The 16,535-nt window shown below is 38.8% G+C and overlaps 1 protein-coding gene across 1 annotated transcript in view; it reads left to right on the forward strand.

The window, feature by feature from the left end:
• The window catches only part of ARHGEF12 (Rho guanine nucleotide exchange factor 12), a 150,429-nt gene that overhangs the window by 124,843 nt on the left and 9,051 nt on the right, over window positions 1-16,535 (forward strand). The window contains 12 exon segments of the mRNA XM_055305875.1: window positions 526-672; window positions 1,908-1,993; window positions 3,972-4,097; window positions 5,758-5,872; window positions 7,223-7,323; window positions 10,969-11,046; window positions 12,349-12,424; window positions 12,954-13,121; window positions 13,969-14,056; window positions 14,558-14,644; window positions 14,779-14,858; window positions 15,153-15,386. Coding sequence (XP_055161850.1) covers window positions 526-672; window positions 1,908-1,993; window positions 3,972-4,097; window positions 5,758-5,872; window positions 7,223-7,323; window positions 10,969-11,046; window positions 12,349-12,424; window positions 12,954-13,121; window positions 13,969-14,056; window positions 14,558-14,644; window positions 14,779-14,858; window positions 15,153-15,386 — 1,386 coding nt within the window.

Genomic DNA, 16,535 nt, shown 5'->3' on the forward strand with positions numbered 1-16,535 from the left:
GCTTGATCCCAGGACCCCAAGATCATGACCTATCAAAGGCAGACACTTAACCAACTGAGCTCCCCAGGAGCCCCATTGTTAACTTTAATATACAGAATAGTTTTGGGTTTTTTTTGTTTGTTTAAAAGATTGTATTTGAGAGAGAGAGCACAAACAGAGAGGGCATGGATAGAGGGAGAAGCAGATTCCCCACTGAGCAGGAAGCCCAATGCAGTTCTCCATCCCAGGACCCCAGGATCATGACCTGAGCTAAAGGCAGACGCTTAACCCACCGAGCCACCCCAGGGCCCCCAGAATAGTTTTGAATGATATTTTTCATTTGCCAGCACTTAGCTCTTAGAGCCGGTATGTAGGAGGGTCTCATGCAATCTAGAAAGTGACATGAGAGATGCTACATCCTTTTAAAACTATAAATAATTATTATAGAGCTCATTTGCTGCTTAATTCCAACTAGAGCCTGTGTTTGGTCTCACGGAATTATTCTGAATGAGGTAACATTTCATGTTTCCTTTTTTCTCTGCTTAGAATTGTTCTACACTGAAAGAGCTCATGTCCGAACACTAAAGGTTCTTGATCAGGTATTCTATCAGCGAGTGTCCAGGGAAGGAATTCTGTCCCCTTCAGAACTGCGGAAGATTTTTTCAAACTTGGAAGATATTCTTCAACTTCACAGTAAGAAAAATCTTTGTCCCTAACATTTTTAATAGATGAAAGATTGTGAGTATATAAAAGCATCATAACAGTAAACTTTTCTAAGCGCATCCATGTTGTATGTGAGCATATAACATAAAGAAGTGATCAGATCATTGAACATCCCCCTCCCCAGACGCTCATCCACACCGTTAGCCTTTTGTGTTTTTTTTTGTTTGTTTGTTTTAAATTTTTATTTATTTATGATAGTCACAGAGAGAGAAAGAGAGAGAGGCAGAGACATAGGCAGAGGGAGAAGCAGGCTCCATGCACTGGGAGCCCGATGTGGGATTCGATCCCGGGTCTCCAGGATCGCGCCCTGGGCCAAAGGCAGGTGCCAAACCGCTGCGCCACCCAGGGATCCCACCATTAGCCTTTTGTATATGAAGTGCTACCACAGGACTTAGGATCTAAAGCTAATGTCAAAGATGAAAAATATAAATAGTTAAAATTACCCTTGGAAATTTCTTATCAATTGTAGTGTATATGTTTTTAAATATATATATGCCATATAATTTGTGTGGTGTGTGTATATATACTTATATATAATACTCAGCATATAATATCACGATGGGGTAATTTTCAGGAATTATCTTGTTGCTTGAAATGCTTGAGTAAATCTATAAAAATTCTACCTTGCTGGCTTTCCTTGGTTATAGTCTCCTGAGACTTTTGTAGACACAGTTCCTTTCTCCTAAGTCACTGCTTCTCTGTGATCCTAATTCTCAAGCTTTCTTTCATCAAGGATGCCATCGCCAACTGCCAACACCTGCCTACCAAATTGATGCCTTTTTATGTCTTTGTGGGTGATCTTAGGTTTCAACAGCATGCATCGACAGGTTCAGGTTGATTATAACAACTGCCTGTGAACAAAAACATTTTGAGAGGAACAGGGGGCAGAATCACCTGTTCTATTGAAATTTCTTTATGAGCATGGTTATGGTGGCGTCTTGAAGTTAAATGCATATTTGATGTACATATACAGTGTGTAATGTGCTAGTTTCCACATTGTTTCAATGCTCTGGCACCTGTTTTTCGGATAGAGCTCACCAATATCTGTATGCAGAAGAATTGCTTTCAGATTTATATTTAAGGAGACCAGAGGCAGCCATACTACTGTGAAAATCCTTTTTTAAAAAATTTAGGTTCTCAGTACAACCAGTAATGTGAACTAAAATGCGGGTATACTTAATTATTTTCTGTTTTTCCCCCCTTAGTTGGATTGAATGAGCAAATGAAGGCTGTTCGAAAGAGGAATGAGACCTCAGTTATTGATCAGATTGGGGAAGATTTGCTGACCTGGGTAAGGAAATTGGCTATTTCACTTTAATATTTTTATAGACACTTAAAGATCAGACTCAAGGTGGAGTAATCTTTCCAAATATGCAAACTCATACATTTTGCAAAGTTACCATAAAGACGAAAGGGGTCCAAGTATGTATTCTCTTGGTTAGTATCTTTTTATTCTTGGTAATATTTTTTTAAGATTTTATTTATTTATTTATTCACGAGAGACACACAGAGAGAGAGGCAGAGACACAGGCAGAGGTAGAAGCAGGCTTCATGCAAGGGTGACGTGGGACTCAATCCTGGGTCTCCAGGATCCCGCCCTGGGCTGAAGGCAGCGCTAAACCGCTGAGCCACTGGGGAGCCCTCGGTAATATTTTTTTAATATTTGTGCTCATTCAAACTAAGTGCTCTCTTTTCATCAAAATAAAGATATTCTCTGTGAGCAAACAGAGAGCAAAATGAATCTTGATAAAAATAATTTAACTAATGTAGAATTTTCAGTCTTCCATTGTCCAAATCACAGAATTATGCTGTAATAAAACATTACAGTTGTAAATCCAGAACTACCATCACAAAGGTAGAAAAGTGAAAATTACTTAATCTTATTTACAGTATAAGGAAAGAGTTCAGAGACCATCAGAGCTGTTAGACACATTCTGTTTCTCTGTCTGACTCTTTGTATGTCCCCCACAGTATGTACACTGTTCCAGGTGCTGGGGATACACGCTGGGGAATACAGTGGCAATCACAGCGAGCACGGCTCCTGCCTGGGTGGAGCTGATAACCAGTGAGAAAACAGTCATTAGTCCTTTCAAGTACGATAAGAATTACAAAAAAGGGAGAGTATGGGTTGTTATGGGAAGATACAGCAGGGAGACCCAAAGTAGGACATACTGAAAATTTTTCTAGGGGAAAGTAGGTTTGATCCAATCTTTTAAAGAAAGTGTTGTAGTTAAGGCTATGAGTAATAGTGAAACAGATGACACAGTTCTCAAAATGCTAATGCAGGTTGAACAGGAACTGTGTAGATATGCCCACAGAAATTTATAGATTGCTTGGGGAAATGCCACAAGGTTTTGGTAACTTTATAATGCTAACTTTTTAGAAGATCAAATACTAGAAAGTTGACTAAGACAATGTTCATCTTACTCCCTTCGTTGTTGTTGAGATCATAGCTGAGAATCTAATCCCATAGGAGATTTTCTCTTAGCCACTTGACTCATAGAAAAGATCAGGAAATCACTGTCCAGTCTCATCTTGTATTTACTCAGCTTTTCAAAGCATCTTCTCAGGCTCATTTTGGCATTATTCTTGTTAAGGAGATTTCACTTCCTTGAAAAACCCAAGTTACTCTACAGCTACTCTGTGATAGTGTAGCTCATTTTGTACATCTCAGGGTAGCAGGAAAGGTTGTAACTGAGTTCTCTTGGCTTGGCAGCACACTACTCGAAACAAATTTTTATTTTAAAAGATTTATCCATTTATTTCAGAAAGAGAGCATGAATGGGGGAGAGGGGCATAGAGAGAGAGCCTTGAGCAGACTCCATGCTGAGCAGGGAGCCCAATGTGGGACTCAATCCCGGATTCTGAGACCGTGACCTGAGCTATAACCAAGAGTCAGATGCTTAGCTGACTGAGCCATCTATGAGCCCCTGAAACAAAAAATTTGTGGTATAACATAGTAAAGTATCAACTAAAATCTCACAGATTTTCTTTATGGAGCAGTTAGTAATTTTTGTGAGCTATCAGATTCTTAAAAAAATCAGATTTTTAACTTCAGTCTTTAAGCCTTTTGTGTCTCCTGTTCCCCCAGTGTCAGCCTTTCTAAGTTGTGGTAGGCTGTGAGCAGGAAAACATTGTGATAGGCTATGATTCACTTGAGAGCACTTAGTGGAATACTGAAAGGATTGGTGGTTGTCTCTCATTTTGCCTGGCCTTAAGATAAGCTCAGTATGCCATTCTCGGCTGTGTTCTTTGCATTCTTGGCACAGTTCAGTGGACCAGGGGAGGACAAGCTGAAGCACGCCGCTGCTACCTTTTGCAGTAACCAACCTTTTGCTCTGGAAATGATCAAGTCTCGTCAGAAAAAGGATTCTCGATTCCAGACCTTTGTGCAAGTGAGTTGAGTGAGTCACGTGAGAAAAAAAAAATAATGTGGTTTTTTATGGAATATAGAATAAACTGGGAAAATTCTAAGACTAAGATATTTATAAGGATTATGTTAACACTTTTTAAAGCCATATGTTCTCTCTTAAATTCTTGGAGTGTATAAAGGTGAGAGTGGAATGGTAAATAATAAAGAATTAATTAAAAAAATAATAATAAAGAATTAATTATAATAAATAATAAAAGATTAAAATACCTGACACACACAAAAAAATAAAATACCTGACAGAGGAGTCCACATTGCCATGGTGATATTGTCAGAAAATATCCCATGTACACTGTTACAATACTATGGTCATAACATGAGAATGGGCCCACAGAAGAGTGTGACACCAGTCATGCTTATTGAGGTGTATATATTGGTGTAACTCAAGGGTCAGTAAACTGTGGCCCACAGGTCCTATCCAGCCTCTTGCCTGTTTTTGTGGAGTTTTATTATGGTATAGTAAATTTTTACTGCAGTAGAACAAATTACCACAAATGTAGCAACTGAATACAAATATATTAGGTCACAGTTTTTGTGGTTTGGGAGTACAGATATTATTTAGCTGGGTCCTCCCTTCATGCTTGCACGGGGCTGAAGGAAGGGGTTAGCTGGAGCTGCAGTTCTCATCTGAGACTTGCAGTCCTCTTCTCAGTTCCCTTATTGTTCACAGAATTCATTTCCCTGTAAATGTATAACCAAGATTCCAGTCTTCTTGTCATTGTTGGCTAGAAACTGCTCTCGGCTCCTGGAGAATGCCCAGATCTTTGCCACGTGGCTCCTGCAGGCAATTTATAAGATAGTTATTTCCTTTCTTGCAGGTCAGAAGGATTGTATCTCTCTGACAGCTTCTTTTTTTTTTTTTAAGGTCTATTCTGATTAAGTCAGACTCACCTTGGAAAAGCTTTCCTTTTTCTTAACACGAAGTTAACTTATAGTAACCTAATCATATCAGTGAAAGCCCATCATGTTCACAGGTCTGTCCACGGTCCAGGGAAGATTATACAGGCTGCGTACACCAGAGAGTGGGAATCTAGCAGACTCTCAGAACTCTTTACTACACACAGTCATGTTTGTTCATTTACATACTGTCTGTGGTTGCTTTTGCACTAAAATGGCAAAATAGAGTAGTTATGACAAGGACTGTATGGCATGAAAAGCCTAAAGTATTTATTATCTGGCGCTTTACTGAAGAGTTTGCAGACCCCCATTTGAGATGAGCTGGTGTGTGTATGTATATCCAGACTGATGATCCGTTGTACCTACTTGGAATGGCAAATAGTAAATCAGCTGACTAACTTTTGGTAGGAATGCCAATCATAGGAAAATGAATATGTAAAGATAAAACTGTTTTATCACAAGCAAGCAGTTCTTAGAGTTGATTGTGGATATTCTCAATTTTTGCTTAAACAGATAAGAAAGAAGCCACTGGCTTAGTGATAAAGGCTCCCCTTCCCCATTATGTGAGTAGAAGTATAGTGTGGCCATAGTATACCTCACCATGCTTTACGTCTTGATTTAATAACCAGAACTGTGATGTTGTAGACCTATGATGAGTATGTGGCACATACTAGGAAACTATAGTCCTAATAAGAATCACAAATTCCCTTATTTAATTTTAATTTTAGGATGCTGAGAGTAATCCTCTGTGTCGTCGTCTGCAGCTGAAGGATATCATTCCTACCCAGATGCAGAGGCTTACCAAGTACCCTCTTCTGTTGGATAATATTGCCAAATACACAGGTACAGCATTCTCAATGAAATTAAAAAGCTTGGGAACAAAACAAGAAAACTCCATGTTCTGCTAAATAATCTCTCACGGCATCCTGATGCCCATGGGTTCAATTTCCAGAGTATGGCAACATTTTCTAACAAGATTCAGTCCAGTCTTCTCTAGGCTATATGATTTAATGTACTCCCTTAGTAGCTTTTAACACAGCATTTGGCAAACTATGGATCATGGGCCAAATTTGGGTCATCACATAGGTTTGTAAAAAAGTTTTGTTAGAAAACTTGGTTGCTCATTGGTTGACATTGGTTGACAAATTGTCTCTGACTGCTTTTGCACTACAACAAGCAGAGTTAAGTAGTTGTGACGAGACCATTTAGCCCCTGAAGTGCACAGTATTTGTCATCTGGCTCTTTATAGATAGAATACACTTTGTGCAGTCCTTCCTATATAGTATATGTCATATTTGCTTTGAAGATGTCTTATCCTGGGTGAAGAGATGCTTTGCTTTGTGTCTATACATGTACTTTATTAAGCCCGATCAATGTGTTGTAACTCCAGTTCTTCTGTTTTAAACCGGGAAGTGAATCCAAGTTTCTCAGTTGGGCTTTAGGCTCTTATACTCAGTTCTCATTAATAATTTTATGCAATCAAACTACTGTTTCATATGCCTGAGAATTTGAAAATACTCATAAATGTTAATTTTTATATTTTAACATATCTGTTCAATATAGGTGGACTGTTGTTCAGAAGACTGTAATTTTAAATATTCTGATTTTGGCTTTACATTGTAGACCTCAATGTAATCTCAATGTATTTTCGTGAATTTCATCTTTTAATAATACACATGCTGTAATCTATTTTCTTTCTTTAAATGTAATCTTAAATTAAAAAAAAAACTTATTCTGGAGTTATTTTGAATTGTGTTATCATTAAAAAATTACTGCTTAACAAGTCCACGGTACATACCACATTGGGTATGCACTTGGGAGATCCTAGGGGGAGAAGGGGTCCCATTCATACAGCTTACAACATGAGTGAGACCCACTCCCTAGAGTGCGTAACTTAGAGGAGCTGATACTCGAAGGAAAGCATAGCTCCTGAACCTGGGATTCCATACATTGGCTTCTTTTTAAAGATGAGTCTTTATCTTTTAATGTACTATCATGAGAGGTCTCATCTGTGGAAAAATGATCTGAATTGAGACTTTGCCACAGATCTTAGCCTGGTATAAAAATATTTAGGGTCTTAGTACATTCTTGTAACTGTTGACATATAATGGTATCTCATTTATACATATATATACTTATGTTCTTCTCTGTTTTCCTTTATTTTACGTTCTGGATTTTTTGCCCCATGCTTAGAATGGCCAATGGAAAGGGAGAAGGTGAAGAAAGCCGCAGATCACTGTCGTCAGATCTTAAATTATGTAAATCAGGCTGTCAAGGAGGCAGAAAACAAACAGGTAAGATGGGGAAGAGCAAGAAGATACAGGACAATGTAGTGAGAGTATTAAACTAGTGTGTTAACTGGAGTCTCTGAAATAGTAATTGAAATTACCATTACATGATTGACAGGTGGGGCATTTGGTAGCTGTTTATGTACTAGGTGGGCCCAGACCAATTTGTGGTAGAACATCAGGCTAGTGTTTGACCTTTTTGAGCATCAGAAGCTACGTGTTTGCTCTCTCATTCATCTCTCCATTCAACAAATATTTCTAGAGCATCTGTAAACTGAGTGTAGGATGTAGAATGCTTAAGTAAATGAGTAAACTAAGTGCCCACACTGAGCTTATTTTCTAGCAGGATAGAAAGGTATTGAGCAGATGTTAGTGTAAGTATTTTATGTGAGTTGTTGATAGCTGCTATGAAGGAGAATTTTGGGATGCTAGGATTGTGTAAATAGTGGGAGCATGTAGGGCAAGCCTGATTGAGGGCGTTGAGTGGTGGCCATTGGAGAAAGCTTCCTTCAAGAATTGACATTTAAGCCAAGCTTGGAAAAATGAATGGAAATAAACCAAAAGAATGTAGAAGGGTGCAATCTTACAAGTAGAGGGAACAGCATGTACAAAAGTCCTGGGGTAAGAAGGAAGCATGACCTGTTTGAGGAACTGAAAGATTAGGTTAGTGTGGATCATGCCAAAAAAAGCAAAGTCAAAGTGGTATGAAATAAGGAAAAATATAGATCAGGGCCAAGTCATATAGGGCCCTACTGTAGACAGTGTTAAAGATTGTGATTTTTGAGAGCAGTAGGAATTCATTATAGACATTTAAGAAGAAGAATGACGTGTTCAGGTTTTTCACCTTGTAAGTACCACTCATACCAGTCTGTGGAGAATTGGTTGAAGGAGGCAGAGAGGAGATGAAAGAGCTCAGTATAGTCTGTTGCAGCAGTTCAGGACAGATGCAAGAATTGTAAAAGTAATTAGAAGGTAAAACTGATAGGATGTGGTGACTGTGATTTAGAGAAGGATTTGAAGAGAGGTGTTATGGTAGGAATAAACCACAGGCCTCTGGCTTGCGTATTTGGGTGGACAGGATGAGGGAAGAAGCCCCAGGTTTGTGGGAAAATGGAGAGAGTTCAGTTTGGAATGTCAAGTGAAGATACAGTATGCAGTTGGCTCTATGGATCTACTTCTAAGAGGACTGTACCAAAGATAAAAATAATCAGATTGTGAGCATAAATAGAACTAATTTAATCCATGGACTGGGATATAGTTTCTTAGGAACTGAGTATGACAGTAGCTCTGTTGATGAGCTGTAGGAAAATAGGAACTTCCAAATGTGTTGTTTGGAGTGTAAAATGATAAAATCCCAGAGGGCAGTTTGGCAATATGAACTTAAATTTAAAATGCACATATTCATACATCTACCCTTTGACCCAGAAATTTTATTCCTGGTAATCTACCCAGGAGGAATGAAGATCTGTGCCCACAGACTTGTATAAGAATGTTTCTAGCATAAACCGAATGAGGTATGTTTGTGACTACAAACTAGGAGAATAAATTCCAGCAATAAAAAGGAATGAATTGCTGATACATACAACGTGGATGAATCCCACAAACATGATGCTGAGTGAAAAAGAGCAGACAAGAGTACATATATATAATTTTATTTATATGAACTTCTAGAACAGACTAATCTATGGTGGAAAAAAAGGTCATAAAAATGGTTGTCACTGGGGATATGGGGAGAGATATTAACTAGGTGTAGGTCTAAGAAGTGAGAGGAAACGTTCTGTGGTGAAGGTAATATTTTGTATCTTGACAGGAGTTTGATGGCACAGGTGCATGCATGTGTAAAAACTTGTGGAAAGGTACACTTAAAATATATGCATTTCACTGCATGTAAATTTTACTTTGAAAAATAACTAAATAGAGAACTCTTGTTAATGATATCCACACTAAAATGTTTAAAAGTAAAGTGTGCTTACAACTGTTAAATTATTTTGAATTGTATTCAAAATATGTGGTGGATTGATGGATAGCTAGAGGAATGAACAGATGTGATAAATACAGTAAATATCAACAGGAATGTAAATGGTAGATCTATTGAGTGCTGACTATACATATTCAGACTTTTCTATGTACTTGGACATTCTTATAATCTTAGGGGAAAATGCACATATGCTTTGATCTCTAACAATTGTTTCTTTAGAAATTTATCTTACAGGGCAGGGTGGCTCAGCGGTTTAGCGCCACCTTCACTCCAGGGTCTGATCCTGGAGACCTGGGATCGAGTCCCACATCGGGCTCCCTGCATGGAGCCTGCTTCTCCCTCTGCCTGTGTCTCTGCCTCTCTATCTCTCTCTCTCTGTATGTGTCTCTCATGAATAAATAAAGTCTTTAAAAAAATTTATCTTACAGATATGTATACACACACATCTGTAAAAATACATGTTTTAAGGACATTATATCACCGTATTTGTTATGGGAGAAGATTGGAAGTAACTTAAATATCCATCAGTAAAGTGTAGTTAGATTAACTGTAGTTCATTCACAGAGCTGAATACCATAGAGCCATTCAAAAAGTGAGTTTTCTAAAAAATAAATAAATAAAATAAAAAGAGTTTTCTCTATATGTGCTAATGTGGAGCAGTCTCGAAGGTACATTGATGAGTGATACTAACAAATGTGTACATGATTATGCTACCATTTGAGTAGTATATATATTAACATATTATACTACCATGTCTTTTTAAAAGGATGCATATACACACACCATGTACAGAAATAAGCATACTTATATATGCATATATTCTATTTGTTTAGAATTTTTCTCATAGGCTGCCTAAGAAATGGGTGTTAGGGATTGCTTTTTTAGAGAACATTGGGAGGGGATCCCTGGATGGCTCAGTGGTTTAGTGCCTGCCTTTAGCCCAGGACGTGGTCCTGGAGTCCCAGGATTGAGTCCCACATCAGGCTCCCTGCATGGAGCCTGCTTCTCTCTCTGCCTGTGTCTCTGCCTCTCTTTCGTGTGTCTCTCATGAATAAATAAATAAAATCTTTAAAAAAAAAAGAGAGAGAGAACATTGGGAGTGGGAGGCAAGAGGACAGGACTGGAGGGAGACTTCATTGTGTGCCTTATATTTTCACATTTTGTACCATGTACATGCTTATGTATTCAAAAAATAACCATAAGCTAGTTAGAGGTCAGTGAGTTTGAAAAGCAGATTGAGCAAGAACAGCCAAAAATTCGTAGACAACTAGGAATATGTGATATCTCCAAAGCCAGGGAAAAGGGATGTTTTAAGGAAGAATAAGCTGTGAGGAGGCACCTGGGGTGGCATAGTTGGTTGAGTGGTCGGCTCTTGGTTTCTGCTCAGGTTGTGATCTCAAGGTCCTAGGATTGAGCCTCTTGTCAGGCTCCATGCTCAGTGCAGGGTCCGCTTGAGCTTCTTTCTCCCTTTCTCTTTGCTCCTCCCACCTTTCTCTCTCTCTCTCTCTCTCTCTCTCTCTCTCTCTTTCTCAAAGAAGGAAGACCTGTCAGTGATGTCTGGTGTTGAAGAGAGCTCTGTAAAATGCGAGTGAAAAACATCATTTGGCTTAGGAACAGGGAGGTTATTAATATCCAAAGCAGTGACCTTGGTTCCATCTTGTCTTAATTTTCAGCGACTAGAAGACTACCAGCGTCGCCTGGATACCTCCAATCTGAAGTTGTCAGAGTACCCAAATGTGGAAGAGCTCAGGGTGAGAGATAGTCTAATCATAATTTAAAAAAAATAAAACACAGTTTACTAAAGACCTGGCAGGTTATTAACATCTCAGAGGGGATAATCCGTCACCTGAAGTTCTTGTATCTTAGATTGTCTATGTTTATGATTCTTTTCTTCCTTTTCAACATCTGATCTGTGTGAAGATGACTTAGCCTTTTACTAGAGGAATATTTTATGTAAAACTAACTTTTTGTAATAAGAGTTTGCTGGACACTTAATGAGCATCAATCATTTAATTTTATTGTGTTCTTATAGTTTGAATGAGAGTAGGGGTGTTCACTCTGGGAACTTAACAGATTATTGAGTAAAACAAGATAATTTTTTCATGAAGCTCTTCAAAAGCATGAGTGTTGAAACCATTATGGGAATGATAGTAAAAAAATTTTGTAATTGCCATTTCTGTTACGTGAGGCTTTTGTATTAAGGAACTGCTTAGGATTTTCTTTCTTGTGCTCTGTCAGTAGGGGGTTGCTTTGGCAAATTGTATTTGGTGGCTGGTAGACTAGACTTGTATCACAGATAGCAGCTTATCAAAAAGCACGCTTAATACGCTTAGCCTTCACTTCCAGAGGATGAGATTTTTCTAGAGCTACCTATACTAAGGGCTGATTCTCTTACTAAATTATTAATTTTTAGGAGTGCCTGGGTGGCTCAGTCGGTTAAGTGTCCGACTCTCGATTTTCAGCTCAGGCCGTGATCTCAGGGTCCCACATTGGACTCCATGCTCAGCAGGGAGTATGCTTGGAATTCTCTCTCTCCCTCTACCCTTCCCTCCCTTAAATGAATGAATGAATGAATCTTTTGATAAAATAAATTATTAATATTTAGAGCAAGATCAAGTACTACTTGGACTTTTTCATGAGTACTGTTCCTTAGAACTTTGTTTGGAACTAGAGCCTGGCACTCACAGGCCTCTTACAGATAGATAAACTATGCATCATCCTCATCTAGCTATTCATAGAATAATTGGATGGGCTGCAAATCCAGTGGCTGAATGCTTGCAACTTCATTTTCATAAGCAATTATCATATATTTATTGTGAGACTTGGAAGGCAGTCCTCTGAATGTTTTTCAAGATACCTCTAATTGTTTAGGAAATTGTATGCAGCTTACTGTAACTTGATCTTTATTCCATGTTCAGCAGTTGGCAAATACCAATAATGATAGTGAAGGTAAATGGTATCTTTTATATAAAGAATTTCTTGAAAAGAGACTCTATGGCATATCGTCTCAGAGCTTGGAAATAATTTGTGTGTAATTCTCTTTATTTTGGCAGAATTTGGATTTAACAAAAAGGAAGATGATTCATGAAGGGCCATTGGTCTGGAAGGTGAATCGAGATAAAACTATTGGTAGGTACCGTGTCTGTCAGTTTTGCGGAGAGTGGAGAAATTAAAGTTCCTTCGGGCCAAAGAGAAGAAACAACCGTTCACAGATTTTGGCAACAGCAGTGAGCAGTGCTGCCCTGTGTTATATTTGCAGATCTGCTTCTGGTATTTCTTTATAGGTGAAGTACATTAAATGTTCACTGAGGGGGAAAAGCAGAAAAATTTTGTCATGATTCAGTCATGTCTCCATCATTCTTGTATTCTAATGAGCTCTCTAATAAGCTTTCTTTAAACCACTCCATTTCAAACTATCTATGCTGAGGAATCATGGTGGCTTTTTTTTAATTTCTTGTCAGTCACTGACTGACGCTTTGGTACGATACAATATAAAAATGAATTATTAAAAAATGGAACTAAAAAAGACAATAGCAAGTCAATTTTTAAAATGTATTAGCTTTAACAGAAATAAATTTTCTCTGTCAAATTGTTACAAAGTTTATAAAACACATCTCAGTTTCTGCACTAATCACCTTCTCTACATTTTGGTTTCCAGATCTATACACTTTGCTGCTGGAAGACATTCTTGTATTGTTACAAAAGCAGGATGATAGACTGGTGTTAAGATGTCATAGTAAGATTCTGGCATCCACGGCTGACAGCAAACACACATTTAGCCCTGTCATTAAGTTGAATACAGTGTTGGTTCGACAAGTGGCAACAGGCAAGTATGTCCACAGAGTGACAGTAGCTTTCAGGTTCATCAAAAAGTTGCATGAGATCCTTGGTATTGTTTAAACATCCCAGCTGGTAGAGAGTTTCTGTTTCTTTATATTCTTAAACAAATGAAATGAAATTTGGTTACTGCTTAAAGAGTTTCTACCCCCAAATTCTTTGGAGTGCCTAGATTCTCTGAGCAATTTTCTGCTCTTGAAAATTTCCTGCATACCGCTTTAATCTTTAGTCCATGTTCACATCATTGACAGACTACCACGGAAGATGGTGAATTGAGGGATAATCCCAATGAAAAGACTTACATGAGAGTGGTATGCTTTTTATTTGTGGTAAAAGAGCAAACAAAAACAGAGAGGTGGGTGTAGTTTGGGTTCTTTGAAATCAGTTTAAGTTAGCAAATTACACATTAACCGTAATAACAGTGGGATCCCTTTTCAAACTTGTCAGTTCCATAGCGGCAAGATAAGCTGATGACCTCTTTTCTTCATCATTTACTAAATTTCATTAATTAACAATTTAGCAACAGGGCAATTCAAAATAAATGCAAAAATGTCATAGTGTTGAGTAATTCAGATGTATGTACACCTCCTTGTTTCTATGTGGAACCCGGGCTAGTTTTTAGGATCTTTGTTTTATTGGAGTATAACATAGACAATGTAACATATGATAAGTTACACAAATTTTAACTTTATAGCTTGATGAATTTTTACAAAGTGAGCACATTAACCTTTACCCAGATTAAGATGCAGAATAAACCAGGACCCGAGAAGTATCCTTCACGGCTTCTGTAGGTCATATCCATGTTGTGAGAGTAATTTTTGTCTTGTTTCTTCCAGATAACAAAGCTCTATTTGTCATCTCCATGTCAGACAATGGAGCCCAGATTTATGAACTGGTGGCACAGACTGTTTCTGAAAAGACTGTGTATGTATTAGATATAGCTACCTTGCTCTAATAGTTTTTGTTATAGATATATAGAATATAACATTTTATAAACTTGGTTTTTGTAATACTTCAGGAACCAAAAACTATATTGAAAAAAGCACTTCCTCTATATTTTTTAAGAGATACCGTCTAAGAACATGGTCCTCTCAAGATTGATGTCCCTTGTTTTACTGCTATGCTATTGAAAGTATCTTTTCTAAAGAACAGTTCTCAGAAGCATCAAGCAAAGGTTTTTAATGCATGCTGTATCCATAACATTGTTTGTTTAGGTTTTTCTTGAAGGTCCAGTTTTTTTTATCATCTCTACTTATGTTGCCAAAATAAAGACACTCTCTGGTGGAAATAGAGTTTTTTTTGTTGGATTGGCTTGGTTTGGTTTCTGGTTTGTTTTTGTTATTATTTCTTTCTGAGTGTATATTTAAAGGGCATTTTTTTTTCCTTTCCCTTTTGGATTTTGGATACCTTTCACACTTCCTGCAGCTGGCAAGACCTAATCTGTCGGATGGCTGCATCAGTGAAGGAACAGTCCGCAAAGCCAATCCCATTGCCACAGTCACCACCTTGCGAGTGAGTGTGCATTTGCGTTGTAGTAGGACTGACTCTGTGTTTTGATCAGGAAAGGAACGGATGATCCTTACCTTTCACTGCAGTGATGTTTGGGCATCTCTTGAAGCTGAAAGATTGTTTTCTTTCTTGTACAGAGGAGACAACGATGAAGAAGCAGCTCCAAAGTTAAAAGTGGAACATCATAGCATTTCAGTCCCTGGTTTGCAGAGTCCAGGTAAACTGATCCCTTAGGTTTACCTGGAAGAATGTAGTCTATACATTACTTATTAAAATGCAAAGAAACTTTAAGTCTTTTGGTTTATGCAGTTCTCGCATCAGCTATTTAACAAACCACTTACGAGCCTCCTGTGTGCCATTGTAACACTGCTCTAAGTGCCGTGTATTTTACTTAACAGCCGATGATCTCTGTACTCAGTTATTTTTTTTCTAAGTATTTCCTGAATGCTTCATGTTAAAAGTTCAAAGTTTTGTTTAAGATCTATTCTACTTTTTCTGTTCCATTGAACAGACAGAGATTTGGGATTAGAGTCTCCCTTAATATCATCAAAACCTCAGTCTCATTCACTGGGTACCTCTGGGAAATCCGAGGTAGATGATCTGTTTGTGGCCGAGAGGCAGTTTGCTAAGGAGCAGCATACAGATGGGACTCTGCAGGAAGCTGGAGGAAGTTATCAGATCACAATCCCAGATCCACACTTGCCTGCCTCCGAAGAACGGTGGGCACTGGATGCACTAAGGAATTGTAAGTTTTATTCATAAGTAGTTAACACAGATACTTAAGAAGTAGTGGGTTGTGTAATGTACTGTGCAGCCATTTAGGAAGAAACCAGAGAAGTGAAAACGCTGACTTTTCCCATAAAGAATTTTACCATCTAGTTGGGAAGATGATAGAAAACCTCCCACCTTTTTAAGTAATCAGTACATGTATGCCAGAATTGATTTGGTGGCAGTGACCAGAGAGGCAGGTGTCAGGACACAAGAAGGAGGTGATTATTGCCTTGAAGAGTAGGTAAGATTCAGATAGGTGTGCAGAAAATATGCAGGTAAGAATAATGGTTGGACCAGAGCACAGAGGCCGGAGGCCCTGAGGGTGCTCGCATAACCAGAAGAGGCATGGGAGAGGAAGGGTAGAAAACAGGATGCAGAGGCCAGCCATTGTGAACCTTGACAACTACATTGAGTGCTCTGGATTTTAAGGATGGCACAGCACCTGGGGCACCTAGGGGGTCTCAGTCAGTCAAGCATCCAACTCTTGATTTTGGCTCAGGTCGTCATCTCAGGGTCATGAGATCGAGCCCCGTATTGGGCCTACACTGGACATAGAACCTGCTTAAGATTCTCTCTCCTTTTCTCTCTCTCTCTCTCTCTCTCTCTCTCTCTCTCTCTCTCTCTCTCTCTCCCCCCCCCCCACTCTGACCCATCCTCTCCCTCCCCCTCCCCTGCCCTCCTCCCCCTTCCTCTCTTCCCTTCCATGACACACACACCCACATACTCACAAGATGGGTGGCCCTTGCCCTTGGCTACCCCCTCCCCTTCCCTCTCCAGCTGGCTGTAAATCACAAATGGGAGCCTGTCCCATCTCACAGGTGTACTGGCAGTGGGGAAAGGCTGAGAAGGGTTTCTCTAGCTGCAGAGAACCATTTGAAGTTTTTAAGCTAGGGTGTGACCAGTGAGAACAGATGGCTCTGGCTGAGAGGGTGGAAGGGTTGGAGTGAGAGGAGGCCAGGAAATCATGGCTAGGGTGAAGCCGCTGTAGTAAACTGGGCTTGAGGCTAAAACGGTTTGGACTAGAACAGTATCAGAGGAATAAAAATAAAGTGGGGACAAATTGAACACCAATAAAAAATAAAATAAATAAATAAATAAATAAATAAATAAAGCGGGGAGTCAA

This window comes from Nyctereutes procyonoides, unplaced genomic scaffold (genome assembly GCF_905146905.1).
Source record: "Nyctereutes procyonoides isolate TBG_1078 unplaced genomic scaffold, NYPRO_anot_genome, whole genome shotgun sequence".
NCBI classification, from domain to species: Eukaryota; Metazoa; Chordata; class Mammalia; order Carnivora; family Canidae; genus Nyctereutes; species Nyctereutes procyonoides.